This window comes from Bufo gargarizans, chromosome 1 (assembly GCF_014858855.1).
Source record: "Bufo gargarizans isolate SCDJY-AF-19 chromosome 1, ASM1485885v1, whole genome shotgun sequence".
Lineage (NCBI taxonomy): Eukaryota > Metazoa > Chordata > Amphibia > Anura > Bufonidae > Bufo > Bufo gargarizans.
The window spans coordinates 128,668,190-128,689,796 of record NC_058080.1 but is presented as its reverse complement, the minus strand read 5'-3'; the positions used below and the strand labels follow the sequence as shown (position 1 = coordinate 128,689,796).

The 21,607-nt window shown below is 44.3% G+C and overlaps 2 protein-coding genes across 5 annotated transcripts in view; one reads left to right on the top strand and one right to left on the bottom strand.

The window, feature by feature from the left end:
• Window positions 1-266: 266 nt before the first annotated feature.
• Window positions 267-12,853, bottom strand: LOC122925060. Its single transcript, XM_044276594.1, has 10 exons — window positions 12,805-12,853; window positions 2,481-2,632; window positions 2,328-2,402; window positions 2,116-2,199; window positions 1,822-1,842; window positions 1,413-1,427; window positions 1,242-1,325; window positions 994-1,041; window positions 599-673; window positions 267-427 (listed from the first exon to the last, which is right to left on the bottom strand). Exons 2-10 carry the CDS (start codon window positions 2,623-2,625, stop codon window positions 267-269), a joined length of 708 nt encoding a protein of 235 aa, XP_044132529.1. The 5' UTR covers window positions 2,626-2,632; window positions 12,805-12,853.
• The window catches only part of TMEM156 (transmembrane protein 156), a 100,797-nt gene continuing 91,692 nt past the window's right edge, over window positions 12,503-21,607 (top strand). For 2 of the 4 annotated variants that reach the window (XM_044298245.1, XM_044298252.1), the window contains exon 1: window positions 12,503-12,694. In XM_044298245.1, the coding sequence (XP_044154180.1) occupies window positions 12,607-12,694 (88 nt within the window). In that variant the 5' untranslated portion in view covers window positions 12,503-12,606. The remainder of the gene's footprint in view (window positions 12,695-21,607) is intronic. The other 2 variants (XM_044298261.1, XM_044298236.1) reach the window with 1 other exon arrangement.

Here is a 21,607-nt window from a genome sequence, read left to right as displayed (position 1 = left end):
GCTATAGAAAAAATATGGAGAATTATTAGAGCCTCAGATATCACAACTATTTTATAATATTTGTAATTTATCATAGTCATATCATTAAGACAAAAGATCTATAAAATTACTGATGATAATTTGCTGACATGACAGAAAGTCTGATTTTAGACCATATTGAGCAGCCGGGTGATGATATTGGGTGAAAGGACTTTCTGCTAAGTGGTTTTTGAGTAATGAAAGGAATACGTTTGGGAAGTGCTGCCTTAACATTATGGTCATATAACTCAAACTGAACAATCTCCCAATTCTACCCTTATTTTCTTGGAAATCTGCATTGCACTTACCAGGGTGAACACGTTGTTATAGGTTTCCTCCAGCCTCGCGTACCATTCAAAAGTACAGTCCAGAATTAGTTCTTCATATTCTGGGATTTTTATATTTATCTCTAGAAGAACAGGAAAATTAAAGAATATATTATAGAAGTAACTGTGTAGATTTTCTGTCCTACATTTAGGGGTTGTCTCAATAACACGTCTCCTTCTATAAGACCTAATAGGAAATATGGGCATCATAGAGGAGACTGATAGTAACTGGTTATATTCTGCCATCTCCTCACCTCCACAGTTTACAGTCTCTGCCAGGTGAGACTTGTGATCTTTACATGGAGAGCAGGACCGTCCAGTTTTCAGATCTGAGAAAAGAAGAAAGAAATGAAATGTGAGCCGAGCATTAAAGACACTTATAATATTAGAATAAATATGATAATCATGTGCTGGTATCTATCACCCCTCTGTCACCTGCACATGGACAGTATACTGTACAGGCTGCCACAAATCACCCTTCTAGCCTGCTTATGGACTGAATCATATTAATGTAAATATCCTCCTGCTTTGGGAAGTCTGGTGTATACCAGTGACTGGTATATTTAGTGTACAGTGAGGATTTGGGGTCCTATATATTTACTAATGTACTATATGAATGTAGATATAAGAATAGAAACTTCTACTTTACCAAAACATCTGTTGGAGGTGCACAGGCAGCTGCATCTCTCCAAGTAGTCTGTGAAAAGAGGAGACATCATATAATAGTCAGCGAGTGCTGTGTAAAGTGCCTATGTAGTGCTGCTCACCTCTGTATAATAGGCACAGTACCCACAGTTTACACATAGTTTACACACATTGGTGGGAAAGGTCCATTGGCATGCATTATATAGTGTAATTCTAGTTCTTCTGGCCTATAATAGAAATCTTATACTGTACCTTGATTTTTTGGAGGGCCCCCGGCGCAGACAACCTTCTCCTCGGAGCAGGTCTTACAGTTGGTGTAGGTTTGCACCATTAATCCTGGGGAAATGCACTTGTGTTATAACCTTCCAATCTTATAGATAATAATAATGACAAGAAGCTGAATCTGGTATAAAATGTACTTACCACAGCTGTCTGCACCTGAGGAATGGAGAAGAAAGAAGACATTACTGACCGTTCTCATTGTCAGACTCAGAAACCTCTCATCTCTGGGTCTCCTTATTATTACATGATGTCAGTGCCTCTGTGTTCATCACTTTGTTTTCTAGATTTCCATTGACAGAAATCTCTGAGCCGCCCCAGAACGTTCCGGGCCTCTATAGAGCGCAGCAGCTCCTAGTGCAAACACCCCTGGCAGCCAATCAGGTGCCGGCTTTCATATGTCCAGTACAGGGTAGCAGATAACAGCAGTGATCTGATTGGTGGCTGTGGGGATCTCTAGTTTGGGTCTACATTACTATTACTACACGAGGCCTGTGTGTGTAATGCATTTATATGTCATATTATAGCACGTGTTATATCTAGAAGAACTCACCTTGTTTATTTGGACACCTCCCTAAAAGTGAGAAATGAAGAAAAGCAGAATTACTAATAGAAAACAATAGAGAACAGAAATCCCCTGTATATGAGGGCTCTATCTATAACACTGCAATAATACAAGAGAAAACTGCACGCATAGCAATTCCCAGTATAGAACATTTTATTACAATCGCTCCCTCCTGTCACTAGGCTGTAGGGAAAGGTAAACAAGCTGAAAACATCCTCTCTGACAACCTACCAGACACGTAGAAGATAAGTACAATGGTAGACAGAAGAAGATTCCACTTACGTTGGTTTGAGTCCTGGACGATAACCTTGAGCTTTTCTTTGAGTCGCTGGAAATGGAGTCCAATGATGTGAAGAAGCTGGACCTCTAAGATATATAAAGAGGAGCAGAATGAGAGTCCGATCCCCTCATCTATTAGTCTGAGCCCCCAACACACTAATTTCTATCAATAAGAGAAGTAGAATTTCCACCTACGTATAAAATATTGTACTTACCCTTAAAATCTATAGCCTGGATGACGTCCACAGATTTTTTATATTCAGACGCAATTTCGGTTATAGCATATTTATCTGGAAGGAAAATAATGGTACAATAATTATCTATCTATAGATTATATGAAATAGAGATAATAGTAATAATATAAGTACCCAGTATGCCGACTTCATCCTCAAGGTAGTCCAGGACCCTTTTTTCTGCGATTTTGGCAAACCGCTTGATGTTGACATAAGCTTCTATTGAGTCAATGTCATCGACTTGGCTTTTGATGAAGGTGTTGAATTCTTCCATAGCCATTTTCCCTCTGGAGTCGCATGGTATGCAACAGAGAGACAGTCCGATGAAGACAGATGTTACGAGCAGTAGAAGCCACATGGTCTGGATAGAACCAGACATCTTTAGTAAAATCGCTTCCTGTAGCAAATAATCACTAAGGACGCAAGAGAGCAGAACTATGTCCCACTGAGAAGACAACAGCACTGCACCGGTTACAGCATCAGGCGCCGGTTAAGGGACAATGTCTTTATGACATCATCAGAATATGCAAATGAGGTTCTGAAACAAGCAATTGGATTGGTGGAAAATCCAGAATATGCAAATTGGGCTCTTGAACACATAAGCTATTGGATTGGTGGAAAATGTAATTGTGATATCATCATATGCAAAAAAAATATAATTTAATATCACAAATAATACATATAATGACATTCATTACAGAATATACATATCAAACATGGTTCCCCGAATGATGTACCCAAAGGCATAGAGGGGAAAGGGTGGGCGCAAGTGGGTGCATGTGCCCCAGGTGCCGAGGCTGGAGGAGGCACTTGGACGGGTACAGTCTTCTGAACATGTCTTGCATGACATCACAACAAAGAGGTTTCAGACGGTGGGAGCGGAGCACCGGAGCTGCCTGCTGCAGTGAGTCAGTCTATACTGGTGCTGCGCCTCTACCTCTTCTCCTCTCCACTCACATCTATGGACAGAAACTGCTCTACAGGACAGGAGGTACCAGTCTGCAGCTGCCCCAATGAATGGTTTATGGCTCCAAGACTATGAAGTCTGCCCAGGCTGCCCTGAGACAGTATGATATGTCATGTTGCTTCATGAACAGAGTGCAGATAATGTAGTATCATGTACCTGCAGTCCTATGTAAAGGCACTGATGATACAGTGATCATTCTCCGTACAGAGCCATTGCAGTCTATGGAATATGCCTTTTTTTTTCTTATAAACAGCCTACCTACAACATGGGGCCAGTTTTATTTTTATTTTTTCCAGGGCCGTTTTAAGTTCCCCTTTCCTCATCTACTTATCCCAGCAGGTGTGATGATGTCAATGCACTCTGTCAGCTGGGGAGATCAGGATATGGTCTGTTCATTGGGACTAGGTGAGTATTACCGATTTTTTTTTATATTTTTTTTTATTTACAACACTGGGGGCCTTCACTTATATTAGGGAGAGTACTACTGTGTGGGGGCATTAAGGGGGATCACTACTGTGAGGATGGAGTAAGTGAGCATTACTACTGTTTGGGGACACTAAGAAGGCATAACTACTGAGTTGGTGGAGGGGTTTTTGTTAAGTGTGGCAGTCTTGATTAGCCATCGGAGGTTGGCTGCAGAGAAGTTGCTGGGGGGGGGGGGTCACGTTTAGACATTATGCCCTGGAATTGATTCTTGTGCAGAAGGAGGTGGCCTGGATCTCTAAGTGTGATCATCATTAGTCTTGGCTCTCCTGGCCCACCTCCTTCTGCAATTTTACACAATCCGGTTCATTACCGTGAGCATCTTCCGTGGGGCAGCGACCACACATGTGTCAAGACACTTGTTAGAGGCTTCAGAAAAGCATCCAATCGCATGAAAGTGGTGCACTAAGCACAAGAGGGAACACAAGGTGATGACAGTTAGTGAAGCTTCAGTAGCCATTTTGCTGACGCTTGATCATGCTCATTCTGTCAGGACACCCAGATCTAGTGTCTGATCTAAAGCGTGATCTAGGGTCATGTGTTTATTAAAGCATGAGGGGGCATAACTACTGAGTGGGGTGCTAAGGGGGCATTCTACTGTATGGGGGCACTAAAAGGGAATTCTACCGCAAGGGGCACTAAAAAAGGCATTTGACTGTAGAGGAGGCACTAAAGGGGGCATACTAATGTAAGGGGCCCTAAAGTGGCATTCTACTATATGAGGACACTAAAATGGGCAATCTACTGTAAGGGGGCACTAATTGGGCATTCTACTGTGTGGGGGAACTAAGGGGGCATTCTACTGTGTGTGGGCACTAAGGGGACAATATACTATCTGGGTCTAAAGATAGACATTAAGCAGAGTTAGAGACATGACTTACTGTAAAAAACATTGCTGTTGCACGCTGTGTATGCACCCAATATTATCCCTTCTTTGGCCTTTTAAAACTGGAAAGTCGTGGTTTTACTGGGTACGGAAATGCCATAAATGTGGGCACTAACTCTTAACTTGGTGCATGGGAACATGGCAGGGCTCAGAAGCAGAATTGCCAACTGTCCAAAATTTCTGGACAGTCTGTAAAAATAGGTGGCTTTTTTGCAGTGTTTGTGAAAAAAAAGTAGATGGTTGGTGGTACTTGACCAGATTATTTTGGTGTTAGGTATCATTGTACAGCTCACAGTAAATGCTAGTAATGAGTTCTGATCAGTATATTGAGCTATAGTCCTGAATTACTTATAATAGTTATCATTCATTATGGTTTTCTAATTTGCCCGTAAAAAATGTTGGCTGTCCGTGATTTTGGGATAAGTTGTCCAGAAAAAAGAAAAATTCTGGTTGGCAACTCTGCTCAGAAGGGAAGGAGCGCCAATTGGCCACATCACATTTGCAGATACCCTGAGATACCACTAAAATGGAAACCCCTATACCGTAAATGGCCCCATTTTAAAAACTACACCCATCAAGTTATTTATCATAGGGTGGAGTGAGCATTTTTACCCCACGGGTGTTTTGTACAAATTATTGAGCAAGGGACTGTGCAAAACAAAAATTGCACATTTTCCACAGATATGGCATTTCAGTGCCCAACATGCTGTGCCCAACTTGCGCTATCTGAGAAACACGTCCCTTAAATTATTAGGCAGGCTCTACTGGATACTGAAATGCCATAAATGTGGACCTAAACTGCTGTTTGGGTAAACTGCAGGGTTCAAAAGGAAAAAAACATCTTTTGGCTTTTGCAGTGCAGATTTTGATGGACTGATTTATGGGCGCCATGTTGCTTTGAACAGCCACTGAGGTACCAGTACAGCTATTCTCTGAGAACTATGCATTTATTTTTCTCTCGACGGAGCTGTGTGACAGCTTATTTTTTGGGGGATGAGTTGCCCTTTATCATTAGTTCTATTTTGGGGTACATACGAGTTTTTGATCACTTTTTTTTCCGCTTTTCGGGAAGCAGGATAAAGAAATGGCAGCATTATACTGGTTAATACAATTAATACAAATGACGTTATTATACTGGTTAATACAATTACAGAGATACCCTGTTTCCCCGAAAATAAGACAGTGTCTTATATTCATTTTTTCTCCTAAAGATGCGCTAGGTCTTATTTTCAGGGATGTCTTATTTTTCCATGACACAGGGGGATTAGTGGGGGAAATTAAAATGACACAGGAGAATCTGAGTGGGGATTACCATTTTAGTACCCCTTTCTTATCCTCCTGTGTCATTTTGATTCCCCCCTCTGATCCCCCTGTGTCATTTTAAATGATCCCCCTCCCCACCCTGATCACCCTGTGTAATTTTAAATGATCCCACTCCCCACCCTGATCACCCTGTGTCATTTTGATTTCCCCCTCTGATCACCCTGTGTCATTTTAATTACAGTTTTTAGTCTCCCCCCACCATCTTCACCAGACATCCCCCACCTTCCATCAGATATTCCCCCCCCCCTACTTGTCACCCCGTCCCCTGTGTGTCCGTGCCAGCCAAGTTGTGAGACTCCATCAGGGCAGAGCGAGCAGCGGGCGGCAGCTTGTCCTGGCGGCGGCGCGGGCTCCCTGATTTAAAGAGACCTCGCACCGCCTGCGCTGCGGCCAATCAGTGAGCTGCATGGCGGCGCCTTGCGGTACCGTAGCTGCGGGGTCCTTACACTCTGGGGTGGCTTGCTTTATAATCGGGGAGGCATTATGTTCGGGGGATGCTTTATAATCGGGGAGGCATTATGTTCGGGTGATTCTTTATAATCGGGGAGGCCTTATTTTCGGGGGATGCTTTATAATCGGGGAGGCCTTATTTTCGGGGGGATGCCTTATATTACAGTGATAGGCAAAACTAGAGGTAGGTCTTATTTTCGGGGGATGTCTTATTTTCGGGGAAACACGGTACCAATAGTATTTTTATTTTATTTTTATGTTTCACCAGCTTTAGGGCTCATGCACATGACCGTTGTTTTTGTCCACATCCGATCCACATTGGATACGGAGCATTTACTTGTCCATTCCGTGGCACCTGCAAAAAAAATAGAACATGTCCTATTCTTGTCCGTTTTACAGACAAGGATAGGACAGTTCTATAAAGGAACGCACATGTTCGGTATCCATGTTATGCGAATCTGCAATTTGCAGATATTAAAAAACGACAATGGCCATGTGCATGAGCCCCTACACAAAGCATTTTGAAAAAAATAATCATTTTGTGTCGCCATTTTCTGAAAGCCATATTTTTGTTTATTTTTCTGCCCATGGTCTTGTATGATGGGGTAGATCATGTGTTATTTTTATAGTGCAGGTTGCTATGGATGCAACAATACTAAATATGATAATTGTTAAAATTTTAACGTTTTACACAATTAAAGCATTTTTCAGAAGAAAAAAAAACGTTTTTGCTGCACCATTTTCTGAAAACCGTTTTTATATTATTGGCTCATTTTTTGTGGTGTGAGTTTTAATTTGTATAGTTTTGGCATACATAGTACTTTTTGATCACTCACGCTTTTTGTGAAGCACAATGTGACCAAAAAATGGCTGTTCTGGCACAGTTTTAAAGGGGTTATCCTGGAAAAGACATTGGTGTCTTACCCTCAGCATAGATCATCATTATCACATCAGGAGGGGTCCATGTCCCTGTTTCAGGGAACCACTGTGCTCACAGGAGCTTTCCAAGGAGACGCAGTACATTATATAGTGGCAGTGCTTGGTATTGCAGCTGATCCCCATTGAATAGAATGGGGCTGAGCTGCAACTAGGCAATGTGAGCAATGTACAGTGATGTCACTGGCCTAGGAAGAGACTGCAGTGCTCAAGGCTTCTTCTAACAGCTGATTTTCGGGAGTCCTGGGTGTTGCACCCTGCAGATCTAACCTATCCTGATGATAATTCATAAATATCTATTCCTGGATAACCCCTTTAATACCTAATATGTCTATTTTTATTTTATTTTTTTCAATTGTAAATGGCTAGATGAGGGCAAAGGGATGCTTTTTTTTTTTTGCTTGAAACTTTAGAAGATCTGAACCATTCTTAAAATGCATTACCATACATAGTGTATGACTGTCTGTATTACACTGACAGTTGCCTATGAGACCTAGCCTTAGGCCTCTTTCACACTTGCGTTGTCCGGATCCGGCGTGTACTCCACTTGCCGGAATTACACGCCAGATCCGGAAAAACGCAAGTGTACTGAAAGCATTTGAAGACGGATCCGTCTTCAAAATGCTTTCAGTGTTACTATGGCAGCCAGGACGCTATTAAAGTCCTGGTTGCCATAGTAGGAGCGGGGAGCGGGGGAGCGGTATACTTACAGTCCGCGCGGCTCCCGGGGCGCTCCAGAGTGCCGTCAGAGCGCCCCATGCGCATGGTTGACGTGCCATGCGATCACATCATCCATGTGCGTGGGGCGCCCTGACGTCACTCTGGAGCGCCCCGGGAGCCGCACGGACGGTAAGTATGCTGCTCCCCCGCTCCCCGCTACACTTTACCATGGCTGCCAGGACTTTAGCGTCTTGGCAGCCATGGTAACCATTCAGAAAAAGCTAAACGTCGGATCCGGCAATGCGCCGAAATGACGTTTAGCTTAAGGCCGGATCTGGATCAATGCCTTTCAATGGGCATTAATTCCGGATCCGGCCTTGCGGCAAGTCTTCGGGATTTTTGGCCGGAGCAAAAAGCGCAGCATGCTGCGTATTTTCTCCGGCCAAAAAACGTTCCGTTCCGGAACTGAAGACATCCTGATGCATCCTGAACGGATTTCACTCCATTCAGAATGCATTAGGATAAAACTGATCAGGATTCTTCCGGCATAGAGCCCCGACAACGGAACTCTATGCCGGAAGAAAAGAACGCAGGTGTGAAAGAGCCTTTAGCAGCCATAATGGGGAGCCTATGGGGTCAGAGAGGAAGCTCCCTCCCTTTGAAAACCTCTTAGATTCTTTGACTGTGGCATCTAAGGGGTAATCTGCTGGCATCTGAGTTTTCACCAATGCCAGCAATTACAGCAGGGTCCATCTTTCAGTAACAGCTGGGCCTCTGCTGTTGATCGGACAAGCACAGATGCTGAGGTCGGTTGTGACTATGACGTCTGATCGGTCAATTACTGTGAGCGCTTTGCACCCAGTAACTGATCAGCTCCTCTGCGCCAAGATCACTTCTGAAGGCTTGAGTCCTGTGTTTTGCTGATAAAAAAAAGACTGTTCGGATATTCTTTAAAGAGAGACTGAAACTATAGCTACACAGCGCTATAAATTATCTATATACAAGGATAAAGAACATAATAAATAATACATCAACGCTTCAACTGGAGTCCTGACTACATCCAGAATGAAGATACGGACATCACCGATTGAGTTCACATCATCTGACAGCGACACATCAGCTCGGAAGCTCTTTCATCGAAAGTTTCGATCAGGAAACACTGATTAGGTCCCTACATGAGGAGTCCCCCGTAGGATGAGCTTCTGACCTTTTCCCTGAAGGGTTATAGCTTTATACTGTTTAAACAAAAAGCTCCATTCCCTAGTGGAACGTAATCAGCGCATGCGCTCCATACTTGTCACTGTGTACGTGTTGTTCATCTGCTCTTACCCCAGACCTTGGAGCAGTCAGTTCCCAGGACCACAGTGAGTGAGAATCCTAAAACAACCTTGAGAAAATATGTAGACAAAGCCTTACTCCCTGCACCTGTATTCACAGGTCAGATACAAAATAGAATTTAAATGAACAGATACAAAATGGAATGATCAGAAACGACATCTTCATACTTTAGGCCTGTTACAGCGAAGTATTAAGCCCTGCCATAGATTCTCCTGTAGATTGCAATTTTAAATATTGCAATCTATGGGTTCAATGATTAGACCTTCACATGTTAAAGTCCACTAGGGGGACTAAAAATAAATGTACAAAAAATTCTAATCACCCCTTTCCAATTTTACAAATAATAAAACAAAATAAAGATCATTGATGTTTTTACATCCAAAAACAGCCAAATGATTAAAATATCCTGTAGAGTGAACAGCATAATAAAGAAAAAAAATATATGATTTGCTGGTTTAGTGGCTTTAACATAAAAAGTGAACAGAAAGTGACACTCCCAAATTATTATCAATAAAAAACACAGATCACTGCTCAAAAAATGAGCTCTCGCACAGCTCAGAGGCATGAATATAAAAGTTATAGGGGTCAGAGTATGGTAATAAAAAGAGAATATTTTTTTTCCAAAGGATTAAAACACCAGAAAAACTGTTGTATTGCTGTGATAGTACTGACCCACAGAATAAAGTTAACAGGTCATTTTTACTACATAGGGGATGCTGTACAAAATGAAACCTCTATTTAGAGTTTTTCCAACTTGTCCTGCAAAAAAAAAAAAAAAACACAACCTTCATACGGCTATAGGAACAGAAAAATAAAAATAAAATAAAAGTAAAAAACGTTAAATTAAAATTTTTTTTATAAAAATTTTAAAAAAATTGCGGCATCAAGAAGGGGTTAAAAAAAAAAACCTGGGCTCAATGCATTCAGGCCTATATTTGTATATATTTCCTATGTAGACATGCCATTTCCTGCACTAGAACTGTGTGAGCACAGCTGTGAGAGGCACAAAGAACACCTGTCATAATCTCTTGCTTGACCTCAGATTTCTACAGTACAATTATGCTAAAGTAACAAACTAGTAGATGCCATGGAGGCAATGAGAATCTGTGTAGAATTCCCTCTTCATATGTCCTACAATGGTATAGGAAATTAACTTAGAGGACCTTTCATCAGTTTAGCCCTAGCCTAATTAGAAACTTACCTTATAGGGCGGCCCCCACTGATGCCATGGCACTTTTTATTTTTTTCCAAAGACTCCCCCGTTCGTCCGCTGTTGGCCCTGTTGATTTCGGCGCCTTATATTATAATGAGCCGACTCGGTTATACTAGGAGGAGACTCGCAGTTTCACTGGGAGCAATTCTCTTCTCCCTGGCTGTGAGCCAATGCAATCAGAGCGCACCGCTAGGGCTAAACTGATGAAAGGTCCTCTTTAAAGGGGGTTGTCCGGGTTCAGAGCTGAAGCCAGACATATCCATAATTTCACCCAGGCAGGACCCCTGATGTTAGCATTGGAGCATTTCATGCTCCGATGCGCTCCCTTGCCCTGCGCTGGATCATGCAGGGCAAGGGCTCTTTTATTTACAATAACACACTGCCGGGCAGAGGCTTCCGCCCAGCAGTGTGTTCGGTGACATCACCGGCTCTGATGGGCGGGCTTTCGCGCTGCCCTAGCTGTTTTACAAGCTAGGGCAGCACTAAAGCCCGCCCATTAGTGCTGATGACATCACCGGCCTCACTACTGGGTGGAGGCCTCTGCCTGGCAGCCTGATGGAGAGCCCGGTTTGTCACCAGAACTCCAGAAAATGCCTTTGCCCTGCGCGATTTAGTGCAGGGCAAAGGAGAGCATCGGAGCATGAACTGCTCGGATGCTCAAGTCAGGGGGGGCTGCCTGGTTGAAAATGGGGATATGTCTGGGTTCAGCTCTGAACCCGGACAACCCCTTTAAAGATGATGACAACGAGATGTAAGTCCTCCTGTTTGATTAAGGTTGTGGTAGAGTCAGAAGGGTTCCCGCTTTAATTTTTTCAATAGGCCTTCTCAGTTCTACATAAAAGTCAGTTTCAAATGAGCAAAGAGAATGAATTCCTGTAGAGAACTCTCCGCCTGGTATTATAATGATTTATAATGCTGTGTGTCTCTGCCGGACCTCAACTGAAATAAGTCATTACAGTTCAGGTTGGGGAAAGACGCACAGCATTATAAATCGTCTGCTCATAGGAGAAGAGTTCAGTACAAAAAATCACGTTCCAACACGGAGCTGGTTTCACACAATGACCACACTCATCGAAAGTTTTTAAAGGGGTTCTCGAAGATCTATAATGACCCCCCTTGCTCCCCGGCACCCTTGTCACTTCTGATGCCGGCACCACCACCGCTGCATCTCCCCATCGCGTGGATGAAAACATACATTGGGGTGGATGTGGCAGCTTTTCCCCATTGTGGCATGCTATTGGCTGGCCGCCCTGTCTCCACATGTTTTCATCCGCTCAACGGGGAGATTCAGCGGTGCCCGAGCAGGGATCAGAAGCAAGGCGGATGCTGGGGAGCAAGATACAAGTACAACCTCTGTGAGGAGCCCAGGCATATAGGGGGGCCTTATAGATCTTGGATAACCCCTTTAAGAACATCTGTTTTTAGCTATAATCAGTATAATTTATGCAAAAAAAGGGGCGCTGCTACGATTACAAGTCTATGACAAAAGCCCAACTGTTGAGAGCTACATTCTCATCCCATTACACCTGCAGGCTTGTCTTCTGTAAAGAGAAGGGGAGCAAGCCACAAGTAGACTTCTCTGGCAGTGGCTTATATGCTGTGAGAAAAAACGGATCGGGCATGTTGAAATCGAGTTGCCCCATCCTTCTCTCCTCTAACTTCTGACATTAGGGGGAGAGTTGACGGTCCCCGACGCACATTAAATAGTTGGCCGGACTCAACAACACACACGTTAGAACTATATTGGCTGAACTTGACCATTTTTGGCCACTGAAACATAATGCAAAGAAAAACACTTAAAAAAAAATAATAATGTGCCTCTCTCAGTTTCTTCAGCCGCAGTAAATTGAGCAACGTAAATATCTGAGCTACACTTCCCTTTCAAATGCATGTGACTTTTCTCTGTACTGGTGAGAACAGAAAGCGAGTGCTGGAATTCACTGAGGAAATGATAAGTGGCGGCAGCCTATGGTTTCACCAGTCCTTGCTGTGACACGTGTCTGTGATGGCAGCTTCTCTGCTGCTTAAACTCTGTATCGGAATAACAGTCCTGCTCATTGTCTGTATTCCAGAATGGTTCAAGACTGAGGAAGGTAAGTGTGCCTGTCTTTATACAAGGCAGGTGGTAATTACCTATCATCCAGATCTCTTAATAAGACATGATATTTAAGATATAGTAGAAAGTATGTATTCGGTGGCTCACCAATTGGGTACAAAAAAATGGGTGCACACTTCACTGGACTTGCCCGTCATTTCATTTCATATTTAAGATATAGCAGGCGGCATGTGATCTGTGCAAGACCGCATGGTGTGGTCGTGTTCAGGTTGCAATGAGGCCACGCTGCAGTCGAGTACCGTGCCGCTACTTATGTAGACACTAATCGTTTCCCGCACTCGCTTTCTGTTCTCACCAGTACAGAGAAAAGTCACATACTTTTGAAAGGGAAGTGTAGCTCAGATACTTAGAATTTACGTTGCTCAATTTACTGTGGCTGAAGAAAAAATAAATCATCAGCAGCAGCACAGAGAGGCACATTTTTTTTTAATTTGCATTATTTTTAAGTGGCCAAAAATGGTCAAGTTCAGCCAATATATTTCTAACGTGTGTTTTGTTGAGTCCGGCCAACTATTTAATGTGCATGGGGGACCTTCAACTCTCCCCCTAATGGCAGAAGTTAGAGAGAAGGATGGGGCAGCTAGATTTCAACATGCCCGATATTTTTTTTTCTCACAGGATATAAGCCACTGCCAGAGAGCTTGCTCCCTTCTCTTTACAGAAGACAAGTCTACAGGTGTAATGGGGTGGGGATGTAGCTCTCAACAGTTGGTCTTTTCTCATAGACCTGTAATCGTAGCAGCGTCCCTTTCCCCCAAAAAATTGTAAGATTTTTTTTTTGCATAAATTATACAGATTATAGCTAAAAACAGATGTTCTTAAAGGGGTTATCCAAGATCTATAATGCTCCCCCATATGCCTTAGCTCCTCACAGAGGTTGTACTTACCTTGCTCCCCGACACCCACCTTGCTTCTGATCCCTGCACGGGCACCGCTGCATCTCCCCATCGCGCAAATGAAAACATCTGGCGACAGGGCGGGCGGGATATAAGCTGGGTCTTGATAACTAATAAACACTGCACGGTTTAGTCGGTCTGCATTGTTAATGGCCACATGGTATTGAAGGTGTCACACAGCCATGAACAATGCAGACTGACTAAACAGTACGCTCTCAGCTGCAGCCCGTACGGTTCTCAACTGCAGCGTGATCGCAACATGACCACGCCATGTAGTCATACCACTTATTAAGGGCATGGCATGGTGTAGCCTTGTGTACTTTATTCAAAATGTTACTATATTACGCTTAGAAAGTCATTTTATTTTATTGGAAGCACCTAAAAGACCTACTAAATCTGCCTGGTTGTATAAACTCACTTGCTGTATGTCCTTCCCTTCTCCCTCCCTTGTTGTTTTTTCTTTTGTTACCTTGGTTTTCTCCCTAATCTTAGGGTTTTTTTCCCCCACCAAGTTCTCTCCTTCCCTTGCTACACCGTAAATACTATAAATGTGTAAGAATGTCCATTAAGGGGGTACTCTGTGTTGACGTTGCATAAGGTTGCAAGTTTACTGATATATACTATGCAATCTGTACCCGGAGTATGGTACTTTGCTTGCTTCCTTGCTAAATTTCTGTTACCTTTGTATGCTCTGACCATATGTCAGTAGTCTGTATTTGTACAGTACACCAGAGCTGGTGGAATCTGCAGTGTTTGGTTTGTAATGCAGTGTTATCTAATGTTTCACATGTTATGTCATATGAATGTAATGCACTGTATACTTGGTACGTTTCATCTTGAGACAGGCATGGTCACAGTTAACCATCCTGGCCTAACCCTCTCTGGAGCTTATGGTGTGGACCGGCTAGTTCCATAATATTCCAGTCAGTCTAGCTGCAGACACGGAGGAGGTATGGAGAAGTCTCAATGTGCTCCTCTCCTCCAGACTGCAGCACCTCATTACCTCCACGAGCTTTAAGAGATCCAGTGAGAGACAGCAAGGTAACCCAGTGAGAGACAGCAAGGTAACCCAGCATAAAACTTTACAGACCTTGCTTCTGCAAAAGGGAAACAAGTTAAGACACCCTATGCATCCTAGATTAGTGGACACAGAGGCTACAATATTTTAGTCAGCAAGGGGATCTGTGTACAGCATTTCAAACCGTGCTGCAGTGGAGGGATAATGAGTTCAGACGCCCTCTACACTTCAGGTTCCGTTTTGGCCAGTTGTATTATTGGAACCACACATCATTGTGCAAATTGTGGACATTGTGACGGTTGCTAGTCAGATATCCCAGTATAAAAACTGTAGCAAGAGAGAGAGTAATCTGAGGCCCATTGCTAGAAAACATCTGTTTAGCTCATGCTTGGACATCGGGGAAGAATTTGCGCTGTGTACATATAATTGCTGGATGTACTACAACCCATGTTTTGTGCACAGTAAAAACAGGAGTTCATTTGGTTAATCTGGCCTGGTTTATAACTCTGCTAGCACCACATGCTAGCCATTACATCATTTCAAGATCTGCCTTGCACCCACATGGACATTTAACATCAAGGGCACCCCTAAAACTACCATCAGACAGGAGCCCTAGCTAAACAGAGTGCCCCTCTTTCACTTAACCGACCCTGAGGGAGTACACAGTGACACATCATCATCAGAGCCACTACCACTCCCATCCTCTTCTGCAGCTCCTCAGGGACTGGCTACATTTGTACTTCTATTTGTTGGTATAATGTATGGTCTTACTGTTCTGTTGAATAAATGTTTCTTTAAAAATGTATCCAGTATGATTTCCAATTAGTTATATACAGACAACATATTCCCAAGCATCAATGCAGCTTCTCAAATGAGTCCCTGTTCCCTATGATGGTGTTAACAATATAATTTCACAATCACAACCTCAAACACGTTTCATAGAATACTGTATTGAGCTAAGGCTACTTTCACACTATTATTTTTGCTGGATCCAGCAGGGTTTAGCAAAAATGCTTCCATTAACTGATAATACAACCATCTGCATCCGTTATGAACGGATCCGGTTGTATTATCTTTAACATACCCTAGACGGATCCGTCATGAACTCCACTGAAAGTAAATGGGGGACGGATCCATTTTCTATTGTGTCAAAGAAAACCGCCCCATTGACTTGCATTGTGGGTCATGACGGATCCGTCTTGCTCCGCATCCCAGGATGGAAAGCAAACCACAGCATGCTGCAGTTTGCTCTCCGGTATGAGAACGGAACGGAATGCGTTTTGGAGCATTCTGTTCTGTTCAATTACATTTTGTCCTAATTGACAATGGGGGACCCTATGACGGATCTCAATACCGAAAAATATTAACGCTAGTGTTAAAGTAGCCTAAGATTGTGCTTGTGCAGCGAGCCTCTGAGGAGCTGGAGAAGAGGATAAGAGGGACATTAGGCCACTGTATCTTAAACTGGAGTTTGCCCAAGTTTTATTATCGATATTTTCCTTGTGTGTTGTGTTCCCGAGGTATGGAGAGAGGTGTACAGAGGATTGGGGTACCTGTAAATTAAAAACTAGTGTCTGAATGGATGGAAACAGGAAGCAAGTTGTTGCACACCTAATAAGTTGACACTGGTGTAGTTGGGGGAGGTTATATTCTTTAATAGCAGAAGGACCTGGCTTCGCACGGGTATATTTCATCTATTTCATTAAATGTTTGTGTGCGTCGTTAAAAGATATTGACAATATCCACAATAAAAGTGACATCTGCAGTACCCCGCCCCTTCAACAGTGACCTTCACAGCGGCCTTCCCTCTTAACAGTAACATCCACAGCGCCCACCCCTTTAACAGTGACCTCCACAGCGGCCGCCCGTTTATTAGTGACCTCCACAGTACCCTGTCTCATTAACAGTGATTTCCACAATAACCCGCCCCCTTAACAGTGATCTTACAGAGCTCTGTTCCCTTAAAATGTGGCCTCCATAACACCCAGCCCCCTTAACAATGACCTCTATAGCGGCCAGCCCCCTTAACTGTGACCTCCACAGTTCCCTGTCCCCTTAACAGAGACCTCCACCGCACCAGCCCCTTTAACAGTGACCTCCACAGCGGCCTGCCCCCTTAACTGTGACCTCCACAGTTCCCTGTCCCCTTAACAGAGACCTCCACCGCACCAGCCCCTTTAACAGTACCCTTCACAGCATCCGGCCGCTTTATCAGTGACCTCCACAGCAGCCGGCCCCTTCAACAGTGACCTGGACAGCATCCCGCCCCCTTAACAGTGACCTCCACAGCAGCCTGCCCCTTTAACAGTGACCTCCCCAGCGGCCGCCCCTTTATTAATGACCTCCACAGTACCCGATTTCCTTAACAGTGATTTCCACAACACCCCTTCCCCTTAACAGTGGCCTCTACAGCAATCTGCCACTTATAGAATGTGTCGGCAGATAAGAACCATTTGGCCCATCTAGTCTGCCCAATATACTGAATACTATGGATAGCCCCTGGCCCTATCTTATATGAAGGATGGCCTTATGCCTATCCCATGCATGCTTAAACTCCTCCACTGTATTTGCAGCTACCACTTCTGCAGGAAGGCTATTCCATGCATCCACTACTCTCTCAGTAAAGTAATACTTCCTGATATTACTTTTAAACCTTTGCCCCTCTAATTTAAAACTTTGTCCTCTTGTAGCAGTTTTTCTTCTTTTAAATATTCTCTCCTCTTTTACCTTGTTGATTCCCTTTATGTATTTAAAAGTTTCTATCATATCTCCTCTGTCTCGTCTTTCTTCCAAGCTATACATGTTAAGGTCCTTTAATCTTTCCTGGTAAGTTTTATCCTGCAATCCATGTACCAGTTTAGTAGCTCTTCTCTGAACTCTCTCCAAAGTATCAATATCCTTCTGGAGATATGGTCTCCAGTACTGCGCACAATACTCCAAATGAGGTCTCACTAGTGCTCTGTAGAGCGGCATGAGCACCTCCCTCTCTCTACTGGTAATGCCTATCCCTATACACCCAAGCATTCTGCTAGCATTTCCTGCTGCTCTATGACATTGTCTGCCTACCTTTAAGTCTTCTGAAATAATGATCCCTAAATCCCTTTCCTCGGATACTGAGGTTAGGACTGTATCACTGATTTTATCTTCTGCTCTTGGGTTTTTACGCCCCAGGTGCATTATCTTGCACTTATCAACATTACATTTTAGTTGCCAGATTTTTGACCATTCCTCTAGTTTTCCTTTTCCATGTGGTGTACCCCTCCAGGAACATCAACCCTGTTACAAATCTTTGTGTCATCAGCAAAAAGACACACCTTACCATCGAGGCCTTCTGCAATTTCGCTGATAAAGATATTAAACAATATGGGTCCCAGAACAGATCCCTGAGGTGCCCCACTGGTAACAAGACTATGGTCTGAATATACTCCATTGACTACAACCCTCTGTTGTCTGTCCCTCAGCCACTGCCTAATCCATTCAACAATATGGGAGTCCAAGCCCAAAGACTGCAATTTATTGATAAGCCTTCTATGTGGGACAGTATCAAAAGCCTTACTGAAGTCTAGATAAGCAATGTCTACTGCACCTCCTCCATCTATTATTTTAGTCACCCAATCAAAAAAATCAATAAGATTAGTTTGACATGATCTCCCTGAAGTATCCCATGAACCCATGCTGTTTTTCATCTTTCAATCCATGGGATTTTAGATGTTCCACAATCCTCTCCTTAAGTATGGTTTCCATTAATTTCCCCACTTAACACTGACCTCCATAGCAGACCGTCCCCTTAACTGTGACCTCCACAGCAGCCTGCCCCTAGGGTGGCCAGAGGTCCGGTTTTAGGCAGGACAAAGAAAAGCTCTGACCTTATTCTGAAGAGCAGGAACAAATGTCAGTCTTAACCGCCTCCCGACCGCCTAACGCACGGATGCGTCCGGGAGGCGGTTGATTTATTCCTCCTGGACGCATCCGTGCATCATCTCGCGAGACGCGAGATTTCGGTCAGAGCCGGCCCGCGCATGCGCATCTCGGGCCGGCAAAATTACAAGCACCATTTTGTCACCAGCCTGCCAGCCAATGATCGTGGCTGGCAGGCTGGCAATTTAAAAAAAAATCCAATCAGAAGCCATATAACAGATCATATTAGTAAATATGATCTATTATATGGCTTCCCTGCTCCTCTGCTGGTCCTTTTCGTCGGTTGGTCTCAGCAGAGGAGCAGGCTTCACAGTGAGTACACCAAAACACTACACTTTAGCCCCAGATCACCCCTGCACCCCAATTAACCCTTTGATCACCCCTTTGATCGCCCCTGTCAATCACTAGTGAAAGGAAAAAAGTGATCAGTGTAAACTGTCACTTTTTTTTTCCACTGGTATTGACCGTTAGGTTTTAGGATAGTTTAAGCCCCTTGGTTAGGTAGTTTAGGGATCAGTTAGCACCCAGCCCACCGCACCGCAGTCCCTTATTCGCTGATTAGCGTATCGCTAATCAGCATTTGTACTTTTATAGTATCTGGAAGTGATCAAAACTGATCACGGTCAGATCTATAATAGTATTAGTGTCACTTTAGTTCGCCCTCCACCCAAAACGCAGGGTTTGTCTGATCAGGCCTGATCGGTCGCCCAAAAATGTGCGTTTTTTTTTTATCACTGCACATTCACTTTACACGCACTGCGGCGATAAAAATCAACCTCAGCGGCCTCCGGTACTTCGCTAGCCTCCCATTTGTAAGACAGGCTTGCTTTTTTTCTTGGGTAGTCTCAGGGAATACCCCTAAATTTAGTTGCCCAAATGTCAAGCAGGGGGTATTCTTCTGAAGAGGCCTACAGGCTTCTGACCCAGTCGGATGAGGAATGGGAACCCTCATCTGATGAATCTAGCGGGTCAGAATATGAACCTGTAGAAAGCAGTGGCAGTCTGACTCAAAGTTCGGATGAGGAGGCTGAGGTCCCTGATAGCACCAGGCGTACCCGGCCCCGTGTCGCTAGACCACAGGTTGCGCAGGATCCGCTTCAAGGGCAGCAGAGTGGGGCTGGCGCTGTCGGATTACGTGGTGAGGCATACACCAGCAGCGCAGCCCATCCTGGACCTAGTACCAGCACTGCCGTACAACATGGTGAAGTGGCGAGCACCAGAAGGGCAGTTGAAGCTGGTACGGTGGCACGTGCAGTAGTTACCCCGTCGCAGCCACCGCACAGACAGGCCCGTAGAGCCCCTAGAATCCCTGAGGTGCTGGCAAACCCTGATTGGCAGTCCCCAACTTCAGCCGCACCTGTAGTTCCCCCTTTCACCGCCCAGTCTGGAGTTCGTGTTGAGACAGCTCAGATCGGTTCGGCCCTGGGATTTTTTGAGCTGTTCTTGACTGCGGAGCTCTTAGACTTAGTTGTGGCAGAAACAAATCGGTATGCCACACAATTTATAACCACCAACCCGGGAAGCTTTTATGCCCAGCCTTTCCGGTGGAAACCAGTCCAAGTTTCCGAAATTAAAAATTTTCTGGGCCTTCTCCTCAACATGGGTCTAACTAAAAAGCATGAATTGTGGTCATATTGGTCCACGAACCCAATTCATCACATGCCCATGTTCTCTGCTGCTATGTCCAGGACACGATTTGAGACCATCCTGCGTTTCCTGCACTTTAGCGACAACACCACCTCCCGTCCCAGAGGCCACCCAGCTTTTGACCGGCTCCACAAAATTCGGCCCCTCATAGACCACTTCAACCAGAAATTTGCAGATTTGTATACCCCAGAGAAAAACATCTGCGTAGACGAGTCCCTAATACATTTTACCGGGCGCCTTGGCTTCAAACAATACATCCCAAGCAAGCGCGGCCAGTATGGGGTCAAATTGTATAAGCTCTGTGAAAGGGCCACAGGCTATACCCACAAATTTCGTGTCTATGAGGGAAAAGATCAGACCCTGGAGCCGGTCGGTTGCCCTGACTACCTGGGGAGCAGTGGGAAGACAGTCTGGGACTTTGTGTCACCCTTATTCGGCAAGGGGTACCATCTTTATGTGGACAATTTTTACACAAGTGTGGCCCTCTTCAGGCATTTGTTTCTAGAACAGATTGGCTGCTGTGGCACAGTCCACAACTATAACCTTCACATGGGAGGGGTGGACTTCAATGACCAGATGTTGTCTCCGTATTTAGTGTCCCTCAGAACCAGACGCTGGTATAAGAAGGTGTCTGTATATTTAATTCAATTGGCTCTGTATAATAGTTTTGTTCTCTACAGTAAGGCTGGGAGAATAGGATCCTTCCTCAAATTTCAGGAAGAGATCATTGAGAACCTCCTGTATCCAGGAGGTTCCGTGGCCCCATCCACCAGTGTAGTTAGCCGTCTACACGAGCGACATTTCCCCAATGTCGTTGCCGGTACCTCAACCCAACCGTCACCCCGAAAAAGATGTCGTGTCTGTAGCAGGAGTGGAATAAGGCGTGACACCCGCTATTTCTGTCCTGACTGCCCTGACCACCCTGCCCTATGCTTAGGGGAGTGTTTCCGGAAGTACCACACACAGGTACACCTAGCATAGGGATCACATCTCACCAGGACAGGCACACAGGGCCATTAGGGCCCATTCACACAGAGCTGCTGCAAACCTCTCCTTTCACCTGGGACAAAGTGCATAACGCACCTCGCCACATCTTTGGGCGATTTGCGCTTTGCACATTGTCCCATGGGGAAGGAGAGGTTTGTCCTATAAAGGTAAAAAAACAAAACAAAAAAAAATCACCAGTAAGCAAAAAGGTTAATGTTCAGTTCAAAAAGTTAAAGTTTATATGTTCTGTTCAAAAGTTAATAAAATTATTGCGTTGCGGCCTGTTTTTTTTTTTTTTTTTTACCTTCCAGGTGGACCAACCGATCGACTAGCTGCAGCACTGATGTGCATTCTGACAGAAGCATTGCGCTGCTGTTAGATTACACACAAGTCGGTGTATGCGGCGCTGCAAGACGAGATTTCT

Coding starts and splice junctions, on each gene's coding strand:
- LOC122925060 (XM_044276594.1), bottom strand. CDS start 2,625: ATGGCTATGGAAGAATTCAACACCTTCATCAAAAGCCAAGTCGATGAC. Junction 1,843..2,115: donor CGTCCAGGACTCAAACCAAC/GTAAGTGGAATC, acceptor TCTCACTTTTAG/GGAGGTGTCCAAATAAACAA. Junction 674..993: donor CACCTCCAACAGATGTTTTG/GTAAAGTAGAAG, acceptor TTCTTTTCTCAG/ATCTGAAAACTGGACGGTCC.